Here is a 26,918-nt window from a genome sequence, read left to right on the forward strand (position 1 = left end):
CATAGTGTTATGCATAATTTCTAGTGCTTCGGACGTTCGGAGATGAATTGGCTTGTTTCGGTAACGCGCCGAACGACAGTAGTGTGGGGCTGTGTGAGGCTCCACTCCACGGCCGGCCCAAACTGGCGGTGTCAATGTTTGTGTTTGTGCACAGGAATCCGGTGGAGCTCGTGAACGGAGGAACCTTCCTGCTTAAGGGTTGCAATCCGGTTCCCGGTAGGTTCGCCCGTAAAAGAGGCTTTGTCCACCAACAGGATGTCAACGGGCTTATCGGGACTCGCTTTTTCCCGGCCCTGCCCGTTTTGGGCAGGGCATGCCGAGAGTCCTTTTTTCCACCACTAGCCAGCTCGTGTCGCGTAAAGTGAAGAATCACCACGTCGCGAAACTTAATCCATCTTCTGCTGCCGCCAAGTCACGTGCTTTCTGGTGTCTGGTGTCTTTCGGAGGAGGTGTTTGTTTTAATTTAATCACTGTAAATGTCACACCCCATGCAGCGATTACAGATGCCAGTGATTTAGTACCTTCCAAGTTTTCGCATTATCAAACATTATGCTTTTTATGCACAATTCGCTTCTTGGCGAATTCGAAAAACGAGCTTTCCGCATTAATCTATCAGGTCCACACTTAATCCACAACATAATTAAAACACAGATCGGATGCGATTACCTAGCATGACGCGAACGCACCCTCCATTAGGTTGGGTTCAACGATAATGTTCGGGTTTCCGAGAAAAATCGAAACAAAAAACCGATCAGTCGCCATTCGTTACCATTGCGGTCACGTTCCTGTCGCCGTCGCTGCGGAATGCATAATGTTGCTTGTGAACAGCCACGGGCGAGACACGTGCCGACATGTTCCGTGCGTACTGTCCAGCCTCACGACACATCCTTTTTTACTCCAGAGGCCAGCAAGTCACCGAAAACGATGGACCAGTCCGTCCGGAGCTGCCCGTAGGCCGAACAGAAATATTTTTAAAACAAACGTTAGATCTGTGGCTGGCTCGGTAGAGAAGGAACAAGAGGCGCATGATTTGTAATACGATGCCAATGAGCATTACGGACCCTGGACATCACAACAGCACAAGATCAACATTCTCGTCCGACAGACGCAACGTATCCGTAACAGTGCCTTGCCATTTCCATGCAAGGATTGGGTTTCGCCTTTCCCGGGTCAAAGGGTATTTGTCATCTGCGCACGTCTGTGTGTATATCCGGATCCCAGAAGTGTTTCCTGATACCGGACACTCGCCAATGATCTGTTTTCGATTAGACGAGCTACGAAGGCGAGTGGTCTCAGGCAAAGAGTTTTAATTTTCACCAAACGCTGCGGGTGCATTCCGACCGTTGATACGGGTGAACTTCCGAGTCAAAGGGCGTTTCGTTTGAATTCTGTTGGTGACTTCTGACACTACCGGGAATGGAAAGGACCTTTTGGAATGGTGACCTTTGGCGGGAAACAACAAAGCACCACTTGAATCAAAATATGGGACACTTACGGATCCGAAGTTATTCGTTAGCAAATGGATTGGAAAAGTCCTTAGTCGACCTTCTTAGACACTCACTAGAATTTCAATTCACTCTTTTGACGATTATTTTAAGCCGTGTTTATTTCATTTTTAATTATTTCCTCTTTTTAATCACCAACCTTCTTGAAATTAAAAACGAGAGGCAAACGAGACGCGCTGTCCAAACGCACCAAACGTGACACGGTTTGAATCGCAAATTTCGCGCGAAAAGAAAACTCCGCCACTTTCACAATTTTCCGTTAGGTCCTGACAACATGGTCCTTCGCTGCGGCGAAGGCAAGCGAACCGTTCTCTAAGGTGGCAAGGAACCAACTGAAGGCTTCCGAAGGATTCACCGTGCGCCGGAACCGGATCAAAAAGAGAAAGACATGAGCGTTCTCTTTTTCTCCAGCATAGCGGTGCACTATGGGGAAAAGGCGGTCATACGTCAATTCAAAAACTGAGGGTTTCAGTTATATTGGCTTAAAATAGATAAGATATCTATGACAAATCCGAATTTTTAGCCTTTCATGTTGCGCAGATTCCGAGAAATCATTTATCAAATTCGAAAAAGTGATAAAGTGATTTAAAACCAACTTTTATCAGATACTTTAACGCGATCGTTAGCAAAGTACTGCAACGGTAATATACCTATATTATACATCATTCGAAAGGTAATGAATCCTTACAATCAAAGTTTAGGCCTTTTTGAACTATTTCCAGCATGTTTGGTACCCGGCACGAGCCGGCACGTTATCGTTTAACTTATTTTAAGAAAACACCGTGTTATGCAAATGGAGGCGCCTGGTCTGTAGTAGTCGCCTGGTAGTATATGAAATGGCCATACAAAACATATAACCTTTATGTGTTTTCTATTATTTAGGTAAACTAAGTGTTATCAGTGATCGCTGATCAATCAAGAATGTGTTTCCATATTTGTAGTGGAACAACTAACCAGATAGTGATGCTAATCACTATCACTATAATCTTGAAAATGGTATTACCCCCCAACCTTGTGCATTGTTTTTCACCTCTTCATTGTTGGTTGAGTTTTCTGCAGTGTTTGTTAAGTATTTTATATAAAAAACCCTTAGAAAATGGAGGGTTGCCAAAAAGTACAGGATCGTCAAGACCAAGAACTTCAGGTTACGTTGTCGAATATTTTCAGATCGTGAGCATGCAAGTACTGCTCCTAATGTAGATAAAGATTTGATAGAAAAGTTTAGGAATAGCTTAATAACCTTTACCTGTCAGAAAGTAGTTAATGCCGCAAAGTTAAACACATATCGTAGAGATACATATAAAAAACTTTTAGGGCTTTATATATAGTTGGTTTTACGTACCTGCTACGGTACATAAAGTATTGGCTCATGCTGGGGATACAATGCTACATACCCCTCTATCACTAGGTTGTCTGAGAGAAGAAGCTTTTGAAGCGCGGATTAATTGTTTTGGACAAGATAGGGCAAACCACGCAAGAAAATCTTCCAGAGAGAATAATTTAAAAGACATATTCATTCGGGCAATACAATCACGGAGGAATTTTTTAATCACCGAGGAACACATTAGTGACGATATCGCGATTGATCATGTATTTAACCAAGTAGATAATATCGATTTAAGTTTGGATGAAGAAGTAGACCAATAAGTACTCTATCAAACGTTTCATGTTCGTTCAATAATAGTTCATGGGTTGCATACTTCGGATGGTAATAATTACTTGTTTCAAATTCCCACAAACTCCTGTGAGTGTGTAAAGCCCTTCGATCAATTCATGTCCTTTTTTACACTCATAAGACATTCGATTTGTAGCAAAAATTCGATATTTGCTTTTACGATGGTGCTTCAAATTTTTGTGTGTAATGCAGATTGCATACTTAAGGCGTTTAAAATCCTTAAAATAACGAAAAAAAAGGTTATTTAATCTACATGAACGCGTACATTACACATAAAAAGTTGAATTTAATCAAACCACATGCAAAGAAAACAAAAACGTTGAAAAAAGTCAAATAAATATGTCCACCTTTCCCATACAAATTCCCTACTGTGCGGTGTGTTTACTAGGTGTGTGCATTGAGAATCGGAATTTTAAAAAGATGGCTGTACCTGGCGATTGCGACTTCCCAGATTTGCTGTTCATTCATCATTTCCTTGTTTTGACATCAGGTAAATGATTTCAGGTCGAAAAATAAATTATTTCGGTGTGCAACCCATCATTTAAAGGGTTAAACTATGTCAACTTTTGTGCCTGAAAATGACGTTTTGCGGGGATTATTATTTTTCTGCTCCTCTTGAAGAAAGCTGTTTCGGAATCGCACCAAATGCTTGTCGGGACTTGTGTTTGGAAGATCGCAGTGCTTTAAGTGGTTTAAAAAACTTCAAAATGGCGATTTTGACTTAACAAAAAAAAGCGTCGAAGGACTCCAAAAAACGGACTTTCTGATGGGACAGAAAGGTGTGGTGTTTCACAAGCTCTCAAAACCTGATGGAAACGTTAATTCCGATCGCTACTGACAACAAATGATCAATTTGAACCATGCATTGATCGAAAAATGACCAAAATGCAATTCTAGGGGGTTCCAATGGGGGCGCCTGGTGGTCCGTGGAATCAAGCACCAGGCGCTCAAAAAAACAAAACTGTTTCAGGATACTATCAATCACTTGGATGGGAGCTGCTATCCCTCCCCGTGTTATTCGCCAGACTTGGTTCTTTCCGAATATCATTCATTTTCATCGATGGGACACGTATTGGCTGAGCAGCTCTTCGTTTTCTACGAGGAAGTCGAAATGCGACGACTAATTAGTTTACTTAAAATGTCGAAGAATTCTTTCCTCTGGGAATCCATGATTTAGCAGAGAGATAGGAGAAATGTATAGCTAGCAATGGCACATACTTTGAACAATGTAGAAAATCGCATTCAAATTTTATAAACATTTTTGTGTGTGAAAAAATTCCATTTCTCGACGCACACCCCTGGTAAGTTTTTTTTTCCACTCACATTGTTTTTCAGCATTGTTTTTCAGTTAATTTTTCATTTGAATCTTCGAGCAAATGTAAATCTGAGTTTAGTTTTTCATAGTCCGGTCATTTTTTGGCCAAATATTTTGACGCTCACTAGGCACATTGATTTGACAGTTTGTGACGGCATCGGCAAACGTCAAAATCAGGACTCAGCGGTTTATAAGTTACGTAAAATTCGCCTTTTGCTCTAAAAATCCGTAAGTATTTAGCTCAAAACATTGGAAATATCTATAAAAAACGGTGTCTGTTGATGACGAACGAACGATTATATTCAAATCTATCGGTTCGGAATGTTTGCACAATGAAAATGTGACCAAAGGCGTCGTCTAGTGAGGTTTTTCGCGATTGTTTTGATTTTTTTCAACCGAGATGTCGGAAGCAAATCTACCGCAATAGTGCAATTGTTTAACCCAAATTTAGATAGTTCTAGTGTAAATTAATCATTTCATTTAATCATTGCATTTCTGTTACAGTCACGATGAGCTGGAAGGCCAATTACTACGACAAGCCGGAAGGCGAGGATCTCTTTGGCAAGATGGTCGCGACGAACAAGTACGCGCTGGCCGGCGGTCTCGGTTGGTCGACGGTTGAAGTAATGATGGTATCGAAACCGAAGGGCTACCTACCCACCGTCGCTCGGTACATGTACTTCACGGGACCGTTCGTCGGAATGGCGTCCGCGTTTACGGTCGGTACGTACGCCGCAAACAAACTGCGTGGCACGGACGATGGATGGAACTACGTGGCCGGAGCGTTTGCTGCCGGAGGGATTTATGGTGCCTGGAAGCGCTGCGTGGTCAGTGGTCTCGTGGCTGGTCTCATTTTCAGCGTGGCCGGTGCCCTGAAGAAACAGTCGATCGATGAAGGTTGGGAGTTCTTTCCGGAAGTTAAAAATCACGCCATCAGCAGTGTAAACCCGAACCGTTACGACTTTACGCTTACGAAGGAACGCGAACGCGGATGGACGACTGGAAAGTAATTTGTTGGCGCCGACCAGTGCGCACCCTTGTTCTGGCGATCTTGTAAAGCATATTAGGCAATAAACACTGTGGACACTAGTAACGGGTTATGTTGGTTTGCGTCGGGGACTCCAAAGACAAAGACTATAGTGACCGTAAGAAAAAGGCGGAGGCATACGCTACTTTAATTGAGAAATGCAAGGAAGTCGACCCCACCTGCACCAGGGAAATCGTGGTGAAGAAAATCAACAATATCAGGACAGTGTACCGCAAAGAATTGAAGAAGGTGAGAAAGTCGACACTATCAGGATCTGCAGCAGATCGGATACACAAGCCATGCTTGTGGTATTTCGATTTGTTGCATTTTCTACGGGACCAACAGATCTCCAGGGGCTTTACAAACGCGATGGAAGACTCCGAAATGATTTCAACCGTGAAAGAGGTAAGAAAATAAACTTTAAGGGCTGTCCACACGATACGATTTGACTGCTATTTTGATCTGTGAAATCGCATCGCACAGACCGGGTGGCATCGTAGCGGGCAGACAGCAAAATTGCACCAATTTGGTCGTTTTCGACCATCGACGCAGATCTACAAAATCTGAGCAAAAGAGCATTAGAGCATTAAGCAATTTTCAAGATTCGGCCGTTTGTTCCCACGTCGCAGTAAACTAGTTCATAGTTTGCATTAGCTAGTGCCATAAGGACAACACTGTAGGTGTTTTTATTATTGTAGTAGAAGGAACCACTTCTCTTCGGTGGAACAATTCTTATCTGTTTTCCGTCGATAGAGCGCAAATTGCCATCTTCTCTCGAATTCTCGTGCAATTTCCAGCCACTTCACTTCAGTTTTGGGGAACTGGGAAAATAAAAATTAAGTCAAATATAATAACGAAATTGCACAATCAAAACCTAATGAAAATTACTGAATTGTTCATATTGTTTCATATTTTTAGGAACAGCTAGAGGATATTCAAGAGGAAGACATTGATACTAAGGATACACTTTCATTTGAGATATCAACAGCACAATGCGATATGTTCTCACCGTCTGTGTCGAGATCAAGTTCTACGTCTTGGAAGAGGAAGAAAGGAACGAGTGACGAAAATACGACAGAAGTAATGAAACTTGTAGGGAGAACGCTGCAATCGTTGGAAAATGAAGATGATTTCCAAGTGTTTGGGAAATATGTAGCCAACAAATTAAGAAACGTTAGTGGCGAGCAATGCATTATAGCACAGAAATTAATATCTGATGTATTATTTGAAGCAGAAATGGGGTCGCTAACAAGAAAATTTCGAATGGTAGAAATTAGGAATTAGAATTGTTGCTGGTCTGCTTCGTTAAAAGTTCACCAGTGAGGGTGAAGAACGTCGAAATGGCCAAGTTACAGTCGTTTAGAAGTCTTTGAGCGTTTCGCACATCGAAGTTCCGTTGGGTACTTGGTCAGATTAGGTGAAAATATTTAAAAAAACTACTGACACCCCTGTGATGATCATGAAGAGGTACCACAGTAATATAAGAATACTTGCCCCAATATGTGGACTCAATCCGTTAACGTGTGATATCTCCTAAGGTAAATGCACGGACACGGGAAAATTACAATCATTTTGGTAACAAAATTTTATTTCATTGCTGCACGCTACAAACAGACGCTAGAGAGACGCTGATACGCAACATTACGCAGATAGCATGTTGGAACAGAAAACACGAAAGTAAAGAAACAATAAAGGGGGCATTTGAATAAGAAACTGGCCTTGACTGCATTAAGGCGTTCACCGTGGATTATGGGCCGTTGGACTGCCGAGAAACGGTGGTTGGCGGTTTGATAATCATGTCATTAACACACCAAATAATTATCAATTATCTCTACCGTGATCATTAGCACGGTGCTGTGCTGTGAGGTGTCTGTACATTGTCTGAGAGTGCACGAGCGTGGTGGTGTGCAATGGCGTGAGATAGTTGTGGGTTTGTTTTTCTTGGCCTGCCTCACTCGTTGTGATTTAAATACCCTCCCACGTGGCGGAGGGCCTTAAGACACAATTGTACCACAAACAAGATACCGATTAGTCGTTGGAGCTACGTTACACGAACGACCTTCCGAGATTAGCGGCTCTCGAATCCACTTGGAACAAATTGAGGAAGAGGTAAAGAGTATAAAATAGAGAAGAGATCAGTTTTCGAAACCTACCAGCGTCTGAGGGCACAACGTAAGAAATGCAGCACGCAGTAAGGGAGGCAGATATATCAACAAGATCATCATATTTACAGGTGGCGCGGCCGACTGTTGGCCCGCGGCTCGTATGCCGCAGCTGACTTACGCATCTAAAATGGTACGAGCTAATGCATTTATGCAATACTGGTGTGTGATCACACTGGTGAGTGTATGAATACGATTGGGCTGATAACACTGGCATAACAACACCGGGCATAACGAGCCTTGCTTTGAAGCGCAGCCTGCCTCCGGAACGGTCCCTAACGGCCTAAACGCGGTCACTTCGAGGAGAGTAGTTCTGCAATCAAATCCAAGGCAGGCCGCCGGTGTTCGGTCCCTGGCGGTTGCTGCTTAGTAGTAGTGGCTATCGTCGTAGTGACCGTAGTATCCGTCGTTGTAGTCTCCGTAGTGCACGGCCGGTGCATGCTCGGTGTAGTGACCGGTCTTGGCGACATGCACTGTACGGAAAAGAGGGAAAAAACGATTCGGCATTCAATATCGGCAAACGGAGGCTGTAAGCAGAAATGTGGTGAAGTGCAGTAAATGGCAGAGCAATTTTCATCATTAATACCCCCGTGCCGGATGGTTCGAGAGCGCTTTCACGGCTCAGAGATGCGCCATCCGGTTGCGTGTAAATGGCTTGAAAGCATCCATCTGACATTTGCACAGAATCGAGCGCGAGCTTTCCACCCGAAGGCTAATGCGCGATTGCCATTCACGAGGCCATCGGCTGACCCACGGCCACCACCGGGTGGCAAACTACCGTCACGCTCGTGCTCCAGATCGCCGACAGCCGCACTTGCTGTGGCCCACCGCCGCGGTTCTGCTGCGATCCGGCCAGCGACATCCGGCGGCGATCATGAGCGGTGCACGATCGTGGCTTGATCTTTGCATGAACGATTTTCCCGACGCCACCGACGTGGCTCGCGGTTGTAAAAAGGTGAAGACACACGCGACCGGCGGGACAAACTCGTTTGTCACAAAAGCAAACAAAATGTCAATCGGATTGCGATGGCTCTCCGATGGATCTCTTTCTCGGTGAGCCACTGGGAACCGTACAATCGATCCGCGTTCGCGAAGTAGTTCTACACGCTGTCCGCCGTCGCCGCCGTCGCCGCTGTCGTCATTCGTCCGAAATTATATCGTTATGTAAGGTAGCATAATGGCTTACGGCCCCGCGGCCTGTGACATCACTCTTTGCACCTCGCTGGCCGGCCAGGGCGGGTGGACCCGGGCCCATTAAAACCAACATACACTCATCGCACGCGAGCGTGTGTTTGTGTTTGCAAATTATTTCAACAACCATCCAACAACCGGGGGGTTCATCTCTTCATCGCCCGTTGATGTCTTTTGAATGGCTTCGGGCCGTGTACGGCGAGGCTGATGTACTCGATAATCGATTGATTTCAAACACCGATCGGCGCTGCAGTCGGCGGCGGCGGACTCGGAAGCCTTTAAGCAAACAAAGCGACACGATCGTGAGAAGTCAACTGCATCTCATTAAAAACAAAACAACCCTGCTTGCCACTCTTGCGGCCAATCACCGGCCGACGTCCTTAGGTCTCCGCCGATCTGAGACCGTGGCAGCGCTTTACCGTTGATAGAATGTGCCGAGAAGCGAAAGAACTGGCGTCTCATTATGCTGCACCCGTTTGGCGTAGCGCGTAATTAACCTTTACCGGAATCGTCCACGTCCGCCACGGTTTTCCCGCGGTTCGCATGTAAATTAGAAGTGAGTAGCCTGCGTGCGGGACTTCACGGGCCCCCACTAGAACATCGGGCTGGCTAGCTGGCGGTACAATGTATCATTGTTCTCCGCTGCCATTTACCGATGCGGCGGCGCCGCCATGGTCAATGCGCGTTCGGAGATTCAAATCTCAGGAACCGCGCCAAGGGAAACTCTTGGCTCACGAAGTGGTGCGTTTGTCGTCGCCGTCGGCTACGCATATGCGTGGTACGGACGGCCCGCATCTTGGCATTGGCCTAATTATTGCAAATCTATTTTCGGCCCCTTCCCCGGTACACCCCGAACGTCCGTCGCGTGAGAGCCTCTGTTTGGTTTGGTGTAATTTGTTACACTGTTGTCGGGCATCCCAAGACAGTTGGGCTCCAATGTGTCGTTCCTTTTTTTTAATCAAACTTTCAAAAATTTCAAGCATTGTTTCGATCACAATGAACGCGTTTTAACGCTCCATCAATAATCGGATCTACTGGGAGTTTCCTTTGGCAAACGGGACGTCGGGGCTGCCGGGGACGAAACCGGAAATAAAGACCGGAGTGAAAGGCTCGCTGATCCGGGTGTGATTATGCGCTTGTTTCGCGGCACATTCGGCGACCCTGCTGTAGCGCCGGAGAAACTTCCCAACCAGTGAACCAGTAAAACAGGACCGACAGCATATTATCGACCGAAGGTGCGTCATCACTTCCCTCCGAAACGCATTTAGCGAACCGTGAGCGAGTTGTAAAAGACACCCGGCTGACTGGAGTAACAAAAGGATTCGAAAACTGGTTGCCGGAATTACATAAAAAGCGAGCGGTTGTTGTGGAACCAAAACAGCGAGTTGCACAATTCTGAGGAGGACCCGTGATGCTCTCGACGGTCAGCATCACGTAGAATACGATTCTCCGGCGGTGACCTAGTTTTAGGAGGATTGGAACCCCGCCGTTTCGGCTAACCGTTTTCACGGCGTTTTAGGGCACTTACCGACGGGTTCGTGAGCGTAGACGTACTTCTGGACCGGCACGTGGTGGTGAAGGGTCTTCAGCGGCGCCGGGACGACGTGCTTCACGACGGGCGCGTGAGCGTGCACGAGCGGGGCCGTCTTCGAAACTACCGCGTTGAATCCGTTGATCGGATCGGCGGTGTAGTCCACGGTGCGCACGGAACCGTCCGGTTCGACGAGCGAGTATTGTCCTGCGAAACGAAAGAGGTTAATAATTGCGCGATGCTAAATGCTGACTGCGATCAAATCCGCACAGCCAGGGGCGACGTTAATTGCCCGCCGAGCGATTTGTCCGATAACTCCGTCGTCCGCCCCGATCCGCTTATGCTGTGCAGCATCCCGGCTAATTGACCAGCACGTGCCACGGGCGAGCCACCGGTGAAGATCGGAACGGCACACGCAAATTAATGCCCTCGCGCTGCGTTTTCGATTGGCACCTTACCGTCGTTTGGCGGCTCACGCCTCAGCAAGTCAAACAATCATTATGTAATGAGTCGCATCAGTCGTTTGCACAGTTCTGTTTTTTTTCTGATGGCCAGGCCAGGCGCACGATTCATTTGCACAATCTCACTCTCTCACTCACATCACACCCTGGCTCGCGGTGAAATTATGGTTCATTATCGGGCCTAAATCGGTGTGAACCCCGGTGTGTGTTGGGCTGCGTCGGTTAATTTGAATGCTTTCGGCTCCCAGAAGCATCCGAAAAGCGAAAACTCCGAGCCCACAAACTGGTGGCCAAAAGTGCAATTTGCATCGTGGCGAGGTTACTCGAGGAAGGGAAGCGAGAGGGTGGTGCTAATCACGCCCATGAACAGCCGAGCGGGTAGTGTGTATGAAAATGGACCAAAAGTGGAACGATCACAGATCATCGTTTGTTTGGTGTTCTGTGGGGGACCGCCTTGTAAGACAAAACCGAGCAAACGGCCGGGCTGTGGGGCAACGTGCCGCAGCGAACGTGCGAAAAATGCACCCATTATGTGAAGCAGATCACGGTGGCCTCACCATCGGAGTGTTCCAATGTGCACCAAACAAAAGTTTGTCGTTTCCCGGTTGTCATTGATGCTGCGCAAGAGTTCTAATTGTGTGCCCGCTGAGTTTCACACGCGCCAATGTTTCGCCATTCGGTTCGCGTCGAGTGACTGACGGAGCTTATCGGCTTACCTTTAACAACGTCTCCGTCCCGAGTTTCGTGCTGCGATTTCACGTCACCTGTGGTGTGGTCAGCGACGCCGTAGTTGAACGCGTACTTGGGATGATCCTGTAACGGAAGCGAAAACGGGCATTGAAACGGATGGAGTTTTCGGCGGCGGCGGCGGCGCAGAACTTGAGCACAGAGATTGGGACACCTTCCGTCTGCCTGCCTGCCACTACTTTTCGGTCAACTCGGCATGCTCGGACACGCATTCATTTTGCTTCAACAGTCAATCAGTCATGCGATCGCAAACATTGACTCACTCGTGCCAGTTCAAATATCGATTACGAATATCGCCGCCGTTTTCGCACCGAAATGTGAACTCGTCCACAGCACCACCACCGCCATCGCCGGCGTTTTCTGAATCAATTCCCAAAACCCCGACTGGCCACACCACACGCTGGCTTCTCTGTGCGGCCAAATTCACTGGCAAACGGACGGACGGACGGAACGGTTTGCTCACATAGTAATCGACGTCGTATCCGGGGCGGGCCAGGACACAGCTTCCAAACATGGCCAAAGCCACCAGCAGCACGGCACAACAGGTACGGGCAACCATTTTCGCTTTGTCGTAAACTTGACACTGACACAAAGAGGAGGGGTGGTGGGGCACGAAGATCCGCGAGAGAGGGTTCTAAGTTTCCTGGGAGATGCTGGCACTATTCACGTCGATGCGATGTCTGGCGAGACACTGTACGGTCTGTTGGTGAGTTAATTCAGTTTTATATAGTCTTAGGCAGAGGCAGAGTGTAGGGCCCCTTCCACGCTCAGCGTAACACCACCACCACCACCGTGGCGGCCGCTGGCCACTTGCCTGGGCTGCCAAGATGTGCGGCTGCGTGCGCGCGGCGAGTGGTATTGTCTCCGCCGACGGCGCTGTTTCGTTCCAGTCCACAGTTGTTTGCGTTGGAGGCGTGGAAGCCTCCCAAGGGTGGGGGGGGCTCCCGACCTACCGGACCGTGCCAGGGAGCATTTCCCACCGCAACCACCGCAATTGTCGTCAAACGCAAATGTGTGAGGTTGTGAGATGCAACGGCCAACGGCGACAGTTGCAGTGTTTTCAATTAATATTTAAGTGGAATTGGATTCAATCAATAAGTCGAGAAATAAACATCAAAATCACATAATTCCTAAAAACTAAGGTCAATTTTTTATGTCAAATATAGTAAGGTGTAAAGTAAAACGGAACTCTTCAAAGAATGAAACAAAGCTGCCGAAAAGCCGAGAATGGCCACTGATAAAACACAAATCCGAATAAAGGATAAGAATAAGGCCGACGACAGTTGCAGTGTTTTCAATTAATATTTAACTGGAATTGGATTTAATCAATAAGTCGAGAAATAAACATCCAAATTAGATAATCCCAAAAAATATAAGGTTAAAATTTTATGCCAAATATAAGAAAGTGTAAAGTAAAACGGAACTCTTCAAAGAATGGAAGAAAGCTGCCGAAAAGCCGAGAATGGCCACTGATAAAACACAACATCGAATAAAGGATAAGGATAAGGATGGATTAGAGCGAAAACTGTAGACCCCTGGCGGACCTGGAATGGCCCAAAGCATTTCCCATAGCCATCCGATGCCATCGAAACAAGGCAATAACGCGTAAATTGGGCAAACGACATGCGCTAATTGAAAGTGGAAAAGTGTAACCCGTGGACGGTGGCCATTGTGCCGTGCTGATGCTCCGTCGGGACGGTCAGCTCCAGGTCTGCACGTGTTGTGCCGAAATTCATCTCTCAAGCTGTGTTTCTAATCATGCGCCGCGTTGCGCTTGTCTCACGGTCCGCGGCCGGACGAGAACGCGGCCGCCCGCCCGTCCGTCGGCTGGAGGTCGCCGTGCTCCCATCGGACAGCTCCCACAGCCACAAACCGCGCGCGCGGGGGTCAGTCGGATGCATTAGGTCACCTCGTTTATGTTGGTTTAATATTTCGTTCTTCGTTCGCTTGGGTTGGATTTCGTCGGCCGGTGACGGCGATTTTGACGAAATTTTTTGGACTGACCGGATCGTGCCCGTGATTAATTGCTCGGTCGTGAGGGCGACTACTCCCGGGGAGGGGGGTGAGGGCGTCCGGGGACAGTTTCGGGCATTCCGATCCATCGGCGGCGGCGACGGCGGCGACGGAGGCGATGATTTACATTTTAAGTTCAAGACCGGCCAGACTGGCGCAATACCTGCACGGCACGATCTGTTGGTGAGAAGTTTTGGGTCGATCGAATCTGCGGCCCAATCCGACCGCCCGCGAGGACACTCTTTGTTCCGTTCGGAGTGTGTCCTCAGGATTGGCGTGCGTTTAATCGGCGTTCGATCTCGATTCTCATAACGCCCGGTTCGAGGGTCGGAATAATCGTCGCCAGCACGAAAGGGGTTGAAGGAAAGGTGCCGGTGCCGACACCTCCCGGTGAACCGTTTGCCCGCGGGAGGGATCATTACGGGGACCGTCATTACGATGGCTCAATATTAGACGCGCTGAAGGTCACGCCAATTTCGGTGCTCCATTTTTGCGTACGGCGGGAAGAGGTTTCTCCGGGCATCGGATTGGGGTTCTTTCATGTCAACCGTCGCTGGAGGAAGGTCTTCTCGGCGTCGGGGCGTTTAAAATACTGTCAAATCGAGTCAACGACTCAAAAAAGAAAAGGTTTTCGAGACGTCGAGCGTCCGGATCTTGTCAAGGTGGCAAGCCGAATCCGGTGCGAATTCCACAGAAAGGCGTGCCGAGAGATGGCGTTCTCAAGCTGCACTGCGGGAGGTGGAAAACTCGCGGAAAACAGTCGCCTCCCGTGGCAGACAATGGCGCCACAACAAAGTGCTGCCGAGGGCACGCGATTTGTTTTTCGTCGTCGTCGTCGTCGTCGTCGCTTTGCGTGGCGTTCGTTCGAAGGGCGCCGGGATACCTCATTACCACAACGCGACCAAAACCCCCCGCGGAGAACAATCCAAGCCAAGGGAGGTCGGGTTGGGCGGCAATCGAAAAAAAAAACACGGCCCACACACCGCATCCTTGCACACGATTGGAGCCGCAAATTAAATCGCACGATGCCAGAGCCGTACAATTATCGGGCGCGGGCGCGAGAACTGAGCCCGCGCCAAGGTTCTGGGACCGTTTCGGACTCGCCGGATTTCGGGCCGGAAACGGCAGCTAGGGGGCGCGTAAAAGGCCCAGCCTTCACGGGGTTGCTCGCCAGATGCCTGTGGCCGGGCCCTAGCCCGAAACGAAGCCCGTTGTTTGTTAAGGTAATTCGAGCAAATTGGCTTCGGGCGGACGGACGAGGTGTGTGTCCGGCTTGGCTGCCATTTTGCCAATCGTAGCCACTTTAAACGAACCGTAATTGATTCAACGGGCACCCGGGCAGTTGAGTCGTCGGAGAAATCGGTGCAGAGTGTTACAGATTGTCAGTCGAACACGTTGAAGGTTGGGCCCGGATCGCTTGGAGTCGCAGTTCCCTGCAGTTCTGCCAGGGTAGGATTACACAATCTTTGACTTTTAGTGCTCGATTAACTGGGATGCGTGGATGAATCATATCGTAGGTTGCTTCTGATCCGTCCTCGCCGTCAATAAAACTCCCTTCGCCGGCGCCAGGAGCAACTGCGCAGGACTGTGCCCCAATCATCCGACCCACGGGGCGCATTCGGATTTAAAAGGTATAATCTTTTCGCGCCACACCGGCGTGGCTCAATCGGGCACCCCATCATAACGGGAGCAATAAAAAGCAAGGCCATCGGCAATTATGTTTATAGCGTGGTTCCTGTGTGCCCGGGGCCGAGGTGCATCACCTAGGTCTCGAACACAGAGACACACCATTGTTATAGAGAGCCCACCGATTGCAGCGTGAATGCAGTTTCTTATGGCCGGCTGCTCCACTTTTGGGTGCCACCCACAGCAGCCCACAGTTTTCGGTCTCACCGGGACCGATTGGCCAACCTTCTTCTGCCACTGCAGCTGAAGATTGCAGCGACCAAATGCATGAACTCCGACTCCGCTCAGCAGGTGGTGCACCCCAATTAAAAGCACTCCGTCGAACGGAGTGGAATGTCTGAGAACGAAGCTTTTACGACCGTTCGGGCCCACGCACAACTCCCTCACAATTACGCAAACCCCAGCCAGCGTGTGTGTGCGTCACTTCGAGTCCGGTGGCCGTCGTGCGATCGTAAAAAAGGACCACTTAATTTCAAGATCACTTGTCGCGCGGGCGCATGGCCCAATTCCGGACCTAACCCCGGGACAAAGCGATGACGGCCAGGCGGACAGGTTAGGTGGACCGCCGCCAACCGCGCGTCTCCCGGAACCGAAGGCGAACGATGATTTGACAGGCAGCGATATTCTATTAAATCGTTAGCCGCCATTGCGGGGCGAGGACGCGCATCCTGACGAGTGGGACCTTGTGCCTGGGCAGCTGCCGGCAATTAGTAGTGGAGTGGACGCGGATTATTGTTATTAGAGAGCGACACGACGCCGGTGACACGCGGTGAGCTAGTGCTCTGCTCCAGTAACATTTGGTGGGCCCTTTTTTGTCGCGGCCCACAGAAGCGTGGCCCTTGGTGAAGTGGCGACCGTTGGCGCTTCACGTTCGAAATGGCGCCGGATGCCGATCGGTTCGCCGAGTGTGAATGTGGAGCAAACGCGTCACACAAAGTTCATGAACACCGCCGTGTGCCGCCGCCGCGTTGGAGGCCTCCCCACGATTTTTGCAACATTCCCGGTGCCCGGTGAATGTCGCTTTTTTATGGCGGCAGTAACTAGCTACAGTTACAGTGCGCGGCGGCCGGCAGTATAATTCTGAAGAAGCACGAAGCAGCGACCCCGCTCTGGTGATCTGTTGGAACGCCGCTCCGAAATTGTCGTGGCTCGGCCCTGGTGGCAGGAGGACGGACCCGAAAAGAGGATGACATAAGGAAGAAGCATTAATGTTGCTAAGTGTGTGCCCGCGCGATGGAACAATTACCCGGCCGGCATATTTGCGCAATCGATCACCCGTGGGGGCCCCAAGAGGGCAAACGGGTGCCCGGCGTGTTGGCTTGAAATATGACTGCCACAGAAACGCGCAGCCACTTTGCGGGGCAGCGTGCCTGTTAATAGCGCGACGTGCATTTCTGAACGCGGGAAGATTGTCAAATGATGCACGGTTTTTTTGAGCTCAACTGTCCTTTGGGAGAAATTTCGATCGCCGCGTGAATGACTTTTTAAAGGTGAGCCAATAGTGCGGTCTAATGAATAATCGGATCGGTCGACGATTGTCTTACCTACGAAGTGTCATAATCAAATTCCTTCCTTGAGACTTTGAGATAAAATAGATGAATTATAGGCCGTAAGAAGGAAACGAATTGGTTCATACTGTTCAACTGCAATTTAATTTCATTAAGTTTAATTTGGCCTGTTGGTAATCAACTGAGCTACAAACCCGAACTTTATAGTAAACCTTTAAATGTTTAAAAAATATGCAATTGAAGCGAAAACTATAAATTCTAAAAGAAAAAACTTTAAGCTATGGACTTTAAAACTTCGCCAAACAGGAATAAAGATGGAAAGTGGCAAAGTTTCTAATCAGAAGAAAACAACGAGGAGTCAAGTGATCTCGTCACTTTCCAATTTCTCGATCGCTGTCCTTGTCAGTGTTCCAATTCCTTTGTTTCATCCTTCGCTTCTTCCTGGGACGACATTGGAGTGCTCTGTGATCGTGTCCCAAGAATCATCAAATGTTATCTACCGCCAGCAAAGTGTTCACGAGGATGAAATCGTTTTCGATTCGACTACAGAACTTCTATCAAAAATCATTGCCTTTGCAACCTTTTAGGAAACCAACGGAAAAACCCCAATCAAAAACTATTTCAAATCAATTTTAATAGGTGTAGAGTTACTGCAATGAATTTGAATAATGGCCGGCTTAATACAGCGTGCTGCAGTCTAAGAGAACTTAACTCCTTATCAACACCTTATTGACAAATAAATTTATTAGATAGATTTAGTGCTGGGCCGAGATCAAAGACGTTCTGAAAATCTCATCTTGTCTTGCATTGCATTATGCATAGGCAATATCTCATTTAAATTTGGCCACCGAAAGCCTCGATACCAGAACGTTGCCAATAGGATTAATGTACGCCAATTGCAGCTTGCGGCAGCCTTGCCACGTGGCACAGTGGCAAGGCAAACGATAAAAAAAGACACATCATCCACCACTTTACTGTGCCCCATGTGGCGGGAGGAAACCTATGCTGGGGGAGGCCCAGGTTTTTATGTGCCACATGCCGTTGACAATACTTGGCCAAGGAATTTCGGCTCGGTTTGCAACATTTTAATTATGAACCACGCAGCGAAGCGTATAACGACCGCGTCGCATGCGCACGGTGGCAATTTCTTCGTGGCTCTCGCTGCCGATTGACGAGGGTCTGATTGTTGGCCGCGCTCTTGAATGGCTCAAGGCTCACCATAAACGCAACGCGGTAATGAAACGTTTGTTAAGAATTCCCCGACACGACACAATGCTTTGTATGGGCTATGGCTGTAAAAGTTCCAAATCTTCCGCAAACGCCACGCAACTTCAATGACGGATCAATTTAAATCACGAACTTGGTGCGGTATCGTCTCGACTTGTCGGTACACTCGTAGCGAGTCCCGGGTGTTCATGTCGATCAAAACCACCGCCGATCAGGTGTATTGCTTCAGAGCTCCCAATGCTCCGAAAACAGATTTCCATCCATCGAGCTGCTGCTCAGCAGTGTCATCATCACCGAATGGCGCCCGCTCATCATCACCTGCCAGTGACATAACGGCCAAACGCCCGTGTCTAACTCCCATCCATCAGACATCCCTGCCTGCCCGTAGACCGGCCTGCCGTGTAATCTAGTTATCGACCGCAAGCCACTCGGTTACAATCGGCCATCAATTGGCTGGCTCGTTTCGATGCGATTTGTTCCTCCTACTGGGTCGGCCGCGGCTTCAACACTCTTTACGGCCCTAGTTTTGGCCCATTTTGGTCCACCTGCCAGCGAGACTGGGGTGCCCGACGCTGGCCACCTTAAGCCCGCCCGTAATGGCTCAATCAACCCAATTCCAGGCATTGGAACGCCTTCTCTGGTGGCCTGGCACTGCCGGCACAGTGAGTCAAGAGCAGGAAGCGTAGAGCGGCCCCTGGCATGCCTTTTGTTGGTTCCAGTTATTATTTAATCACCTATTTCTGCTCACAGCACCCGAAGAAGCGCCACAGCGCGTGAAGAGTCACCGATAATGTCGACGGGAGCTGGTTTTTTTCAGAGTTTGATCTTCTTCACCGACAGCAGCCAGCATCAATCTGCTGCTGGGTGGGAAAATTTGCATTCACTCCAGTGCATCTCGCTCTCACTCGCTCGACTCCCGGCCCACTTTTCCCGGCTTTTTGCCCGGCCGCGAGAGGCCTCCTCGAGGCTAGTGGGCTGTGTTCCATAAGCGTCGTCCAGCGTTTTTTTTTTAAGTCGGCCATAAGCGCCAGACCACCATTGCGGCGCGAGACGAACGAACGAGATAATAAAGCTTCACATTACAGGCGTTTTAGCAAATAAAGACGATCAATTAGAGAAGCGCCGCCGACTGGCGCTGGCCACTGGCCTAATGATACATGTTTTAAGGTCCACCCCAGCAGCATGGGAAGCGGGCGCGCAGAGGGAAACTCCATCTTGGGGGGGCCCCCCAAATCGGACCGGTCGCGCACCGAGAGAGGCGGGTGCTCGTTTCGAATCAATTGTAGCCCGGTGGCCCCGTGTGATTGCACGATCAGCGCGGCCCCCCCCCCGGGTCCTTTGGCTAGAAGATCGTTGTCGTCGGGCGTCTTGTGAAAGCGCCACGAAAAGCCGGTTGCACAATTTTCGCTTCCAACTGGAGTGTAAAAATGATATAATTTGTGCTACTTTAGTAGTGTTTCTCAGTGACTCTTTCTCGTCGTCGTCCGCGTCGACTGGGCACTTCGCTTCAGAGGCAAATCACTGGCAAATCGCGTGGATGCTTGGCCACCGCCTTTCCCAGCGCGGTCTGGTCCGATATGGCACCCGCGATAAGAGCCTGATGCTGATCGGGCGAAAAGTTTGCGTAAAGCATCGCGCGCACCCATCGCGCGTTCCCGTGCGACCCGAACGGAAGACCCTTCCGAGACGAGCGGTGACAAGAGACCGCGTTGTCGCGGCGATTCTCACCGGTCGACTGAAGGAAAATGTTGAAAAGCGCTGTTTGAGCAATGAGTAAAATCAGCAATGCCATCACTAAAAGAGGGAGGCGGCACCGAGCCGACAAATGAACCGGGCACCTCACAATCCCAGCGGTAGCGTCACGCGACCTTCACCAGCACAGAATGCCGAGTCAACGGTCGGTCGCATTCTAAATGAGACATTTAATGGAAAACCCCGTACCACCATCCTGGCGGCCGGTGGTGGTCGGTGAGTGGGCGGCGAGGGCCTGTTAGATGCTAATTAGAGCCCAGCACGGCGGAAGGTATTTCCTCAACCGAACGCCCCCAATGCGGCGGCGAGACGGCGGGATCGTGGAAACTGTGACAAAAGGCAGACGACGTCAGGAGTGATTGAGACACTCGATCGAGCCGAACGAAAGTGATGAGAAATTGACGGTTGTCAAACGTAGGCAGCGGTTGCAGCGCAAGTGGCCACCTTGCGAAACGGTCAACGGTCTGCTGCCCGCGCAATCTTCCTGAGCAGCTGGGCTTTGGTTACGGAAAATAGTAGAGCAATCAGCTGTTGTCTCGCCGAAGCTCGTTTGGGGTGATACCGTTTTGACTTATTCCATAAACATCTTGGAACAGGGATAAATATATCTTGTTGGGCGAAAATGAAATCTTTTGTTTTATCGGTAGATGGCTGCAGTGTCAACAAAGAGAAAAATCGGTAAAATTTACATTTATTCTTTGATAAACACGAAAATGCAATTGAAACTGGTAATTATGTGGTATTTTGGATTAGTCGATCCGGTTCAGGTATTTTTGATGTTGGCACAAGCAGACCTATCGTCTAAAATGTCACGCAAATAATCGAAACATAAATAAATGGGACTTGAAAGGAATAATTAATTATTAGTTGCTTCCGTGTGGCCAAACATTAAACTCAGATCTCTGTTGTCAACAACTGCACCGTTCGAAGCTATCGACCAGAAACGGCCAAAGTTAAACAACAGAAGAGGTGTTGTATTCTATTGGGACAATGGAACGAAACATAGGTCTATAGTGACTCGCCCAAAACTCCTGGAGCCTGGTTGGGAGGTTTTAATGCATCCACGCATTGCAAAACTTCCTGAGTGATAAGAAATTGGGATCAAGCGAAGATTGTGAAAGTAGATTGCTAGAGTTTTTCGCCAATAAGGCCCAAGACTTGTTTGTACAAGAGAACCATTGTGAGCTTATTAGCTACCTTTAAAATGGTAACAAATTTGGCAACCAAACGGTGCATAGGTGCAACGCAAATCGGACCATCGTTTCTCGGCTCGGCACACCATGGCGGCCGGAAACCGGCAGAATCGGAATATCGAGCGTGCCCTTGACCATCGCTATCCGAAGCAGATGCTATACAAGCTGACCGAGCGCAAGGCGCGTTGCTATTTGGCCAAGAAGGATCACGAAGCTGCGCTGGAGTGCTTCAAGTACGACGATAGTTCTCTTACTCTACGCTTCCCGCTCTAACGATCGTTTCGCATCGTTCCAGGGCCACGGTGACGGCACTCGACGAATCTGATCTTCCTCTCGAGCGGAAGCAGAAGCTCGAACGTGATGCCCAGATCATGATCAACCTTTTGCCGAAAAACATCGAGATGGAGAGGAAGGTAAAGAAAAAGGCCGCCTCGAAGAAGGGCGCAACAGCTACCGGCCGATCCGCACCCTCCGCCCCGGAGCGATTTATCGACAAGTGGCTGTGGTTCGATTACAGCGCGGATGAGGGTCGATTCGCTAGGACAATCGCGGACCTGAAACCGAACACCATTCTACTGCTGGAGCGTCCCCACGTGTCCACGCTCCTTGAGGACTACAGTCTGGATCACTGTTCGCACTGCTTCAAGCGCGCTGCGGTTCCGATTGCCTGTGCCCGGTGTTCCGATGTGGTGTTCTGTTCGGACGAATGCGAAGCGAAAGCAAACGGATCGTACCACCGTTACGAGTGTGGTTTTCTGCCGACCCTGTGGGCCTCGGGAGCATCCATCACGTGCCACATGGCGCTGCGCATGATCACACAGCAGTCGGCCGAGTACTTCCTCCGCATCAAGCCGGAACTGGCGGGCCTGACGTACGATCAGATCGATGAGTAAGTTGGACCAGCCATTAACCTTTTGCGCGAGGGAAATTTATGTCCTTTTTGTGGGTTGTCCCCGGCAGATTACCGGTGGAGGATTACCGTAAGGTGTACAAACTGGTCACCCACGAAGCGACTCGATCGGCCGAGGATTTGTTTCAGCGTACATTGATGTCCACACTGCTTGCGTCGTGCCTTACCCTGGGCAGCTATGCGGCTGAGAGCGGCACGCAGGACTTTATTGGAGGTCTGTTGCTGCACAATCTGCAGTTGCTGCAGTTCAATGCGCACGAAATCTCCGAACTGATCCGCGAGAAGGAGGACGACATCGGTAAGTCGACATTCATCGGCGGTGGTCTCTATCCGACGCTGGCCCTCTTCAATCACTCGTGCGATCCGGGCGTCACGCGGTACTATCGCGGCAATCAGGTGTGCGTGCGGACGGTGAAAACCATTGCTGCTGGCTCGATGGTGGCCGAAAACTATGGGCCCCTGTTTACGCAGGTCCCACGTGAGGAGCGCCGCGAAACGCTACGTAACCAGTATCGATTCGAGTGCCTCTGTGAGCCGTGCGTTGCCAGCTGGCCTCTGTTTAAGGACATGGACGCTTCGGTCATTCGATTCCGCTGCGAAGGGGGAAAGATTTGCTCGAACGTGCTGCTTATTCCGGGCGAGATCAACGATTTCATGGTCCAGTGCACGGAGTGTGGTGAGCATACGAACATAATGAAGGGACTAAAGTCGCTTCAGGACACGGACAAGCTTTTCCAGACGGCTACGAAGCTGCACACGGCCGGGGAGTACGAGGCAGCGCTGCGGAAATATGTCGAAATTATGGTTTTGATGAGTGAGGTGTTGGTTCCGCCATACCGTGACTACCATCTGTGCCAGCAAGGGTTACGAGCCTGTATGCTGGAGTTCGGCAACCGGTACACCAAGACGGTGGTGAAGAAGTAGAACCAACGGCAAAAAGACACCCATTGTAACACTTTTCGTGGCGTTTAATTTGTGCTCATAGCATTTCGTTCTTTTAATAAACGTGTTTCACTTTTCATTTTGAAAAAAAACTACGGTAATTCATTTTAGAACCTAAGGCCGCGGCCATCCAATAATGATCTGTCTCTTCAATCACTCCCCCAACTTCACACGCCTTCAGATATTTCGTCATGGAGTAAAGATTAGTTGTGCTTCCCGAGAACACGATTTCGGTCGTATGTTGCCACCACAAGTTAACCTCAAATCCGCGTGCTGCCATCATGTGGACCCCATCGGATTAGCAGTCCCACCACAGCAATTAAACAAACCTTCGCCACCTACACTGCACTAATTTATGGCCAATCTTACACCTTATCGGTTGTGCGACCGGAACGCAACCAAATCGACCGGAAACGCGCGCGGAGAACGCGCGAGGCAACAGAAAGACCGGTTTGACAGAAGACCCGACGTATTTTTGTGTGTGTGTGTGTGCGAAATGCGAAACGTCACTTCATCGGTTCATTTTCATCGATTCACCCAATTAAAGAGAGTTCATTCCAGAGATACACATTGCCATAAATCCTCGAAGACGCCTTTGAGTATGCAATATTAGTACACCAACCTACTCTTTCAAGAAATTTGCCATAAAGATCTTTGAGTTTTGTAAAATGGGATTTTTCTGTGCGTAAATGTAAGCATAGTAAATACATACATACATACATAAGTTTAGTAAAGTTTCATAAGAATAAAATGGAAAAAATGCAAAATTTGTACTCACCACGAAACGACCACAATACAAAAAACCCAAACAACAAAGGTTAAAACGGCGAAATGTTAATGTTGTGAATTTTAACTTTGAATATTGTATGTCTATTGTCTAGTATGAGGGACATTGCTCATACAAAGCTCAGAAATGTTTGCAACTGTTCTCTGCGATACTGTAAGTGATCTTGGATATTTGACAGCATTTCAGCAAATATCGATGTCAAAGATCGTTCCACTTAAATGATTGAAAATCAGTGAATGGTTGAATTTTTCGTCGATAATAGTAAAGTGACGTGATTAAAAATTATTTTGAAGTTTTGAAGTTGTTTGTAAAATGTAACTTATTCATAAGTTTATAAATATGTTAGTTGCAAATTTTCTATGACCCGGACCAAACGAAATTAAACAGGTTGTCGATTTAATAACACCAAAGATCAAAGGACTGCCGCCATCACCGCTGGATTGTAAGTCTTGTGGAACACCTTTGCCGTTCTTTAGCTTCCTTATTGTACCGTAATTCTTCCTTACTTCCTTATTGTACCTCGTAATGTAGTGTACCTTCATCAATCGATCAAAGAAACTAACTTCAAAACCTGCGCTCTGTCGAAGTTTTTCGGATAGATGTTCCAACACGTCACGTCCCCAAATCGTAGCACATTTTTTATCATTTGAGTTTTATTCATCGAGTTTAAATTAATATCATCATCGGTACTCATTCGTGTCTGTACAAGTTGATTGCCCGTCCCGCGGGTTCCCACCGTTCGACGGGAACGATACGAGAGTCCCGCAGAAGAGAATCGAGTCGAAGGATCAGCTAGGCCATTGGAAAGTTGCAAGTCCCGGGCCCGGGTTGGCGGAACTAGAGACGGAAACCGTCTCCAAAACACACCAACCATCCGCACACTATCCGCAGTTCATCCGCAGCCATGCCATTTTCCGGCACTTTCCAATGCACCGCCACGCATCCTTTTGGGCAGCGCACCGGCGATCGAGCTTCGGGCTTCTAGCAGATCCTTCGTTTGCGGTGGCCGTTTGAGGAGAGGTTAAAGCTGGCTGCTCGCAAGCTGGGCACCGCCGAGGCCAAGCTGGTCCGAGGGTCTGCGTCCCGGGAGTGATGGGGGATGAAATAAATATCGCCATCGCGCTTCACGCTATGTTGCTGGAGGGCAGTGACGACAGTGGCAGTAAGCAGTGGCAGACCCGTGACGCCGCGGAGGTGCCACTCGCGAGCGGCCGCTTTAAGCAGAGTTAGCCGAAGGCAGGCAGGATAGTAAAGTAGAGGGGCTATGATCGGGGGGAAACGGATGGTTTCGGGGGGAGGCGATCGCGTGCACCTTTAGTGGTAGTAGGCCAGCGGGGCGGCGGCCTTGCCGTGGTACTCGACGGTTCCGTGAGCCGGAGCATAGGCGTGCGAGGCGTAGACGGCCGGAGCATGGGCCGCGGCGTACACGGACGGGACGCCGTGGTGGGCGGAGTACACGGCCGGGGCAGCGGCGTGCGACACAACGGTCTTCAGCGGGGACGCAGCATAGACGGCTGCCGGGGCGGCGTGGCTAGCATAGACGGCCGGGGCGGCGTGGCTGGCGTAGACGGCCGGGGCGGCGTGGCTGGCGTAGACGGCCGGGGCGGCGTGGGCGACGACGGCGGGGGCAGCATGGTGGGCAACGTGGACGGACGGGGCCGACTTGCTGACGACGGCGTTGAATCCGTTCACGTCATCAGCGGTGTAGTCGACGGTGCGCACCGAACCGTCAGCCTCGACCAGCGAGTATTGTCCCTTGACTACGTCACCATCACGGCTCTCGTGCTGCGACTTAACATCTCCGGTCAAACTATCATGTACACCATAGTTGTAGGAGTATTGTGGGTGAGCCTGAAAACGGTGAACCGAACGGAAACCGGAAACCGGGGGTCGTTAGTGACGAATGGCGAGGAAGCAAAGCGATCGTCGAATACGACACGACCTTCACGCCTTCGCCAGAGAGGTAGAGAGAGAGAGCAGGTTGTGTGGTCTTACTCGATGCCATTTTGGGAAGCGGAGAATGGAGGCGATTCATTTCATTTTGAAGGCTTTTGATACGATTGTGTAAACAAAATAAAACAGCCGAATGGAACGATCTCAACTAACAGTAAAATATGATTGATTTTCTTTAGAGCTTCGACGGAACGGAAACCATCGGGGGCATCCGGCATTGAAGGGGAAAGTGTTTCAGTTAAGCTTCGCTGGTGTGCGCATCGCACCTCTATTTTTGAAAATGGATGAGCCCCACACCAACCGGTCCGGGGCGAAGTGGAGCACATTTTCACTCGCCTTCGATAGGGGTGACATAAAATGGCAATCAACCCTGCCGCTCAAGGGCGTCACGGTGCGCCACACATGCTGCATCGGACCACGCCGCTCGAATCGGCCTGCAAAGACTCGATGTCCACCCCAAAAACGGTTGCGCATCGCTCCAAGCGGTGGACCCAACACTAATTAATGGAAAACTTGGTCGCGACTGGTCGCATCTTAACGAGCGCGACGAGATGCACACGAGCATGATGAACATGATGAATCGGTTGGACAGTGATCAATCCGATTCGGGTGCGTTCACGCGATTATAAAATGAATTTTAGCGCGATTTCTTCGCGAGATTTAAACGAAAGACTCTAAGCGACGAACCCCATCGAAGTGGCGACGAGCACTGATCATTGGGCAAATTGGGCATTAGGATTTTCTCAAAACTTTAGGCCGTTTTTCACACACACACAAACACACACGGGGGCTGGGAATCGCAATGGTCGATGGGCGATGTTACTCACGTAGTAGTCTCCCTGGTAGTCATGGGCCAGCGGGACGACTCCAGCGGCGGCAACTCCGAGCACGGCCAGGCACACAACGGACTGCGGAAGAGTCACAAGAAGATCGGGAAGAATTAGTTTCGAAACACCTTTGCCTCCGCCGGCAGAGAACTCACTTTAATGAAAGCCATTTTAGGGTTCGCGGGGTTTGGGTTGTTGTTCTTGGCAAACGACTTGAACTTTTTGCACCGGGACGGGACGGTTCTGAGCAGCGAATGATAGCTTACCGATTCGTGCTGGCCGCTTTTATAGTCAGCTCCACCCCGGGCCGAACTGGATCGGACCGGGCCCCGGCTTGATCGTTGCCATCGTCCTGCGGCCACCCCGCGACACCGGTGGTGCCGCGTACCCTTTCACTCTCTACCGGCCTGGTCTGTTTCGTTTCAGCGCCCGCTTCTAAGCCTCTCGCGTGACGCTGGCGGCGGAGCAGATTCTTGCCACCCCATCAACGGTTCGCGCCTTCTTTG

At 49.5% G+C, this 26,918-nt stretch overlaps 3 protein-coding genes across 3 annotated transcripts; 2 read left to right on the forward strand and 1 right to left on the reverse strand.

Moving 5' to 3' along the window:
• The first annotated feature begins 4,661 nt into the window (after positions 1 to 4,661).
• Positions 4,662 to 5,588, forward strand: LOC128277967 (uncharacterized). The gene is made up of 2 exons (XM_053016585.1): positions 4,662 to 4,723; positions 5,000 to 5,588. Exon 2 carries the CDS (start codon positions 5,005 to 5,007, stop codon positions 5,503 to 5,505), a length of 501 nt encoding a protein of 166 aa, XP_052872545.1. The 5' UTR covers positions 4,662 to 4,723; positions 5,000 to 5,004; the 3' UTR covers positions 5,506 to 5,588.
• Positions 5,589 to 5,594: 6 nt separating this feature from the next.
• On the forward strand, positions 5,595 to 6,900 carry LOC128277965 (uncharacterized). Its single transcript, XM_053016583.1, has 2 exons — positions 5,595 to 5,927; positions 6,441 to 6,900. Exons 1-2 carry the CDS (start codon positions 5,595 to 5,597, stop codon positions 6,804 to 6,806), a joined length of 699 nt encoding a protein of 232 aa, XP_052872543.1. The 3' UTR covers positions 6,807 to 6,900.
• Positions 6,901 to 7,190: 290 nt separating this feature from the next.
• On the reverse strand, positions 7,191 to 26,655 carry LOC128267453 (cuticle protein 18.6-like). Its single transcript, XM_053004284.1, has 6 exons — positions 26,568 to 26,655; positions 26,413 to 26,493; positions 25,202 to 25,483; positions 11,584 to 11,680; positions 10,404 to 10,613; positions 7,191 to 8,157 (listed from the first exon to the last, which is right to left on the reverse strand). Exons 1-6 carry the CDS (start codon positions 26,580 to 26,582, stop codon positions 8,051 to 8,053), a joined length of 792 nt encoding a protein of 263 aa, XP_052860244.1. The 5' UTR covers positions 26,583 to 26,655; the 3' UTR covers positions 7,191 to 8,050.
• Between the last annotated feature and the right edge of the window lie 263 nt (positions 26,656 to 26,918).

This window comes from Anopheles cruzii, chromosome 2, assembly GCF_943734635.1.
Source record: "Anopheles cruzii chromosome 2, idAnoCruzAS_RS32_06, whole genome shotgun sequence".
NCBI classification, from domain to species: domain Eukaryota; kingdom Metazoa; phylum Arthropoda; class Insecta; order Diptera; family Culicidae; genus Anopheles; species Anopheles cruzii.

What these genes read in the sequence shown, in the direction of transcription:
- LOC128277967 (XM_053016585.1), top strand. Translation starts at nt 5,005, where the DNA reads ATGAGCTGGAAGGCCAATTACTACGACAAGCCGGAAGGCGAGGATCTC.
- LOC128277965 (XM_053016583.1), top strand. Translation starts at nt 5,595, where the DNA reads ATGTTGGTTTGCGTCGGGGACTCCAAAGACAAAGACTATAGTGACCGT. An exon ending in TGATTTCAACCGTGAAAGAG is followed by an intron (nt 5,928 to 6,440) that starts GTAAGAAAATAA and finishes TCATATTTTTAG; the next exon opens with GAACAGCTAGAGGATATTCA.
- LOC128267453 (XM_053004284.1), bottom strand. An exon ending in ACTACCAGGGAGACTACTAC is followed by an intron (nt 25,484 to 26,412) that starts GTGAGTAACATC and finishes CACCGTTTTCAG; the next exon opens with GCTCACCCACAATACTCCTA. An exon ending in GGACGGAGACGTTGTTAAAG is followed by an intron (nt 10,614 to 11,583) that starts GTAAGCCGATAA and finishes TTCGTTTCGCAG; the next exon opens with GACAATACTCGCTCGTCGAA.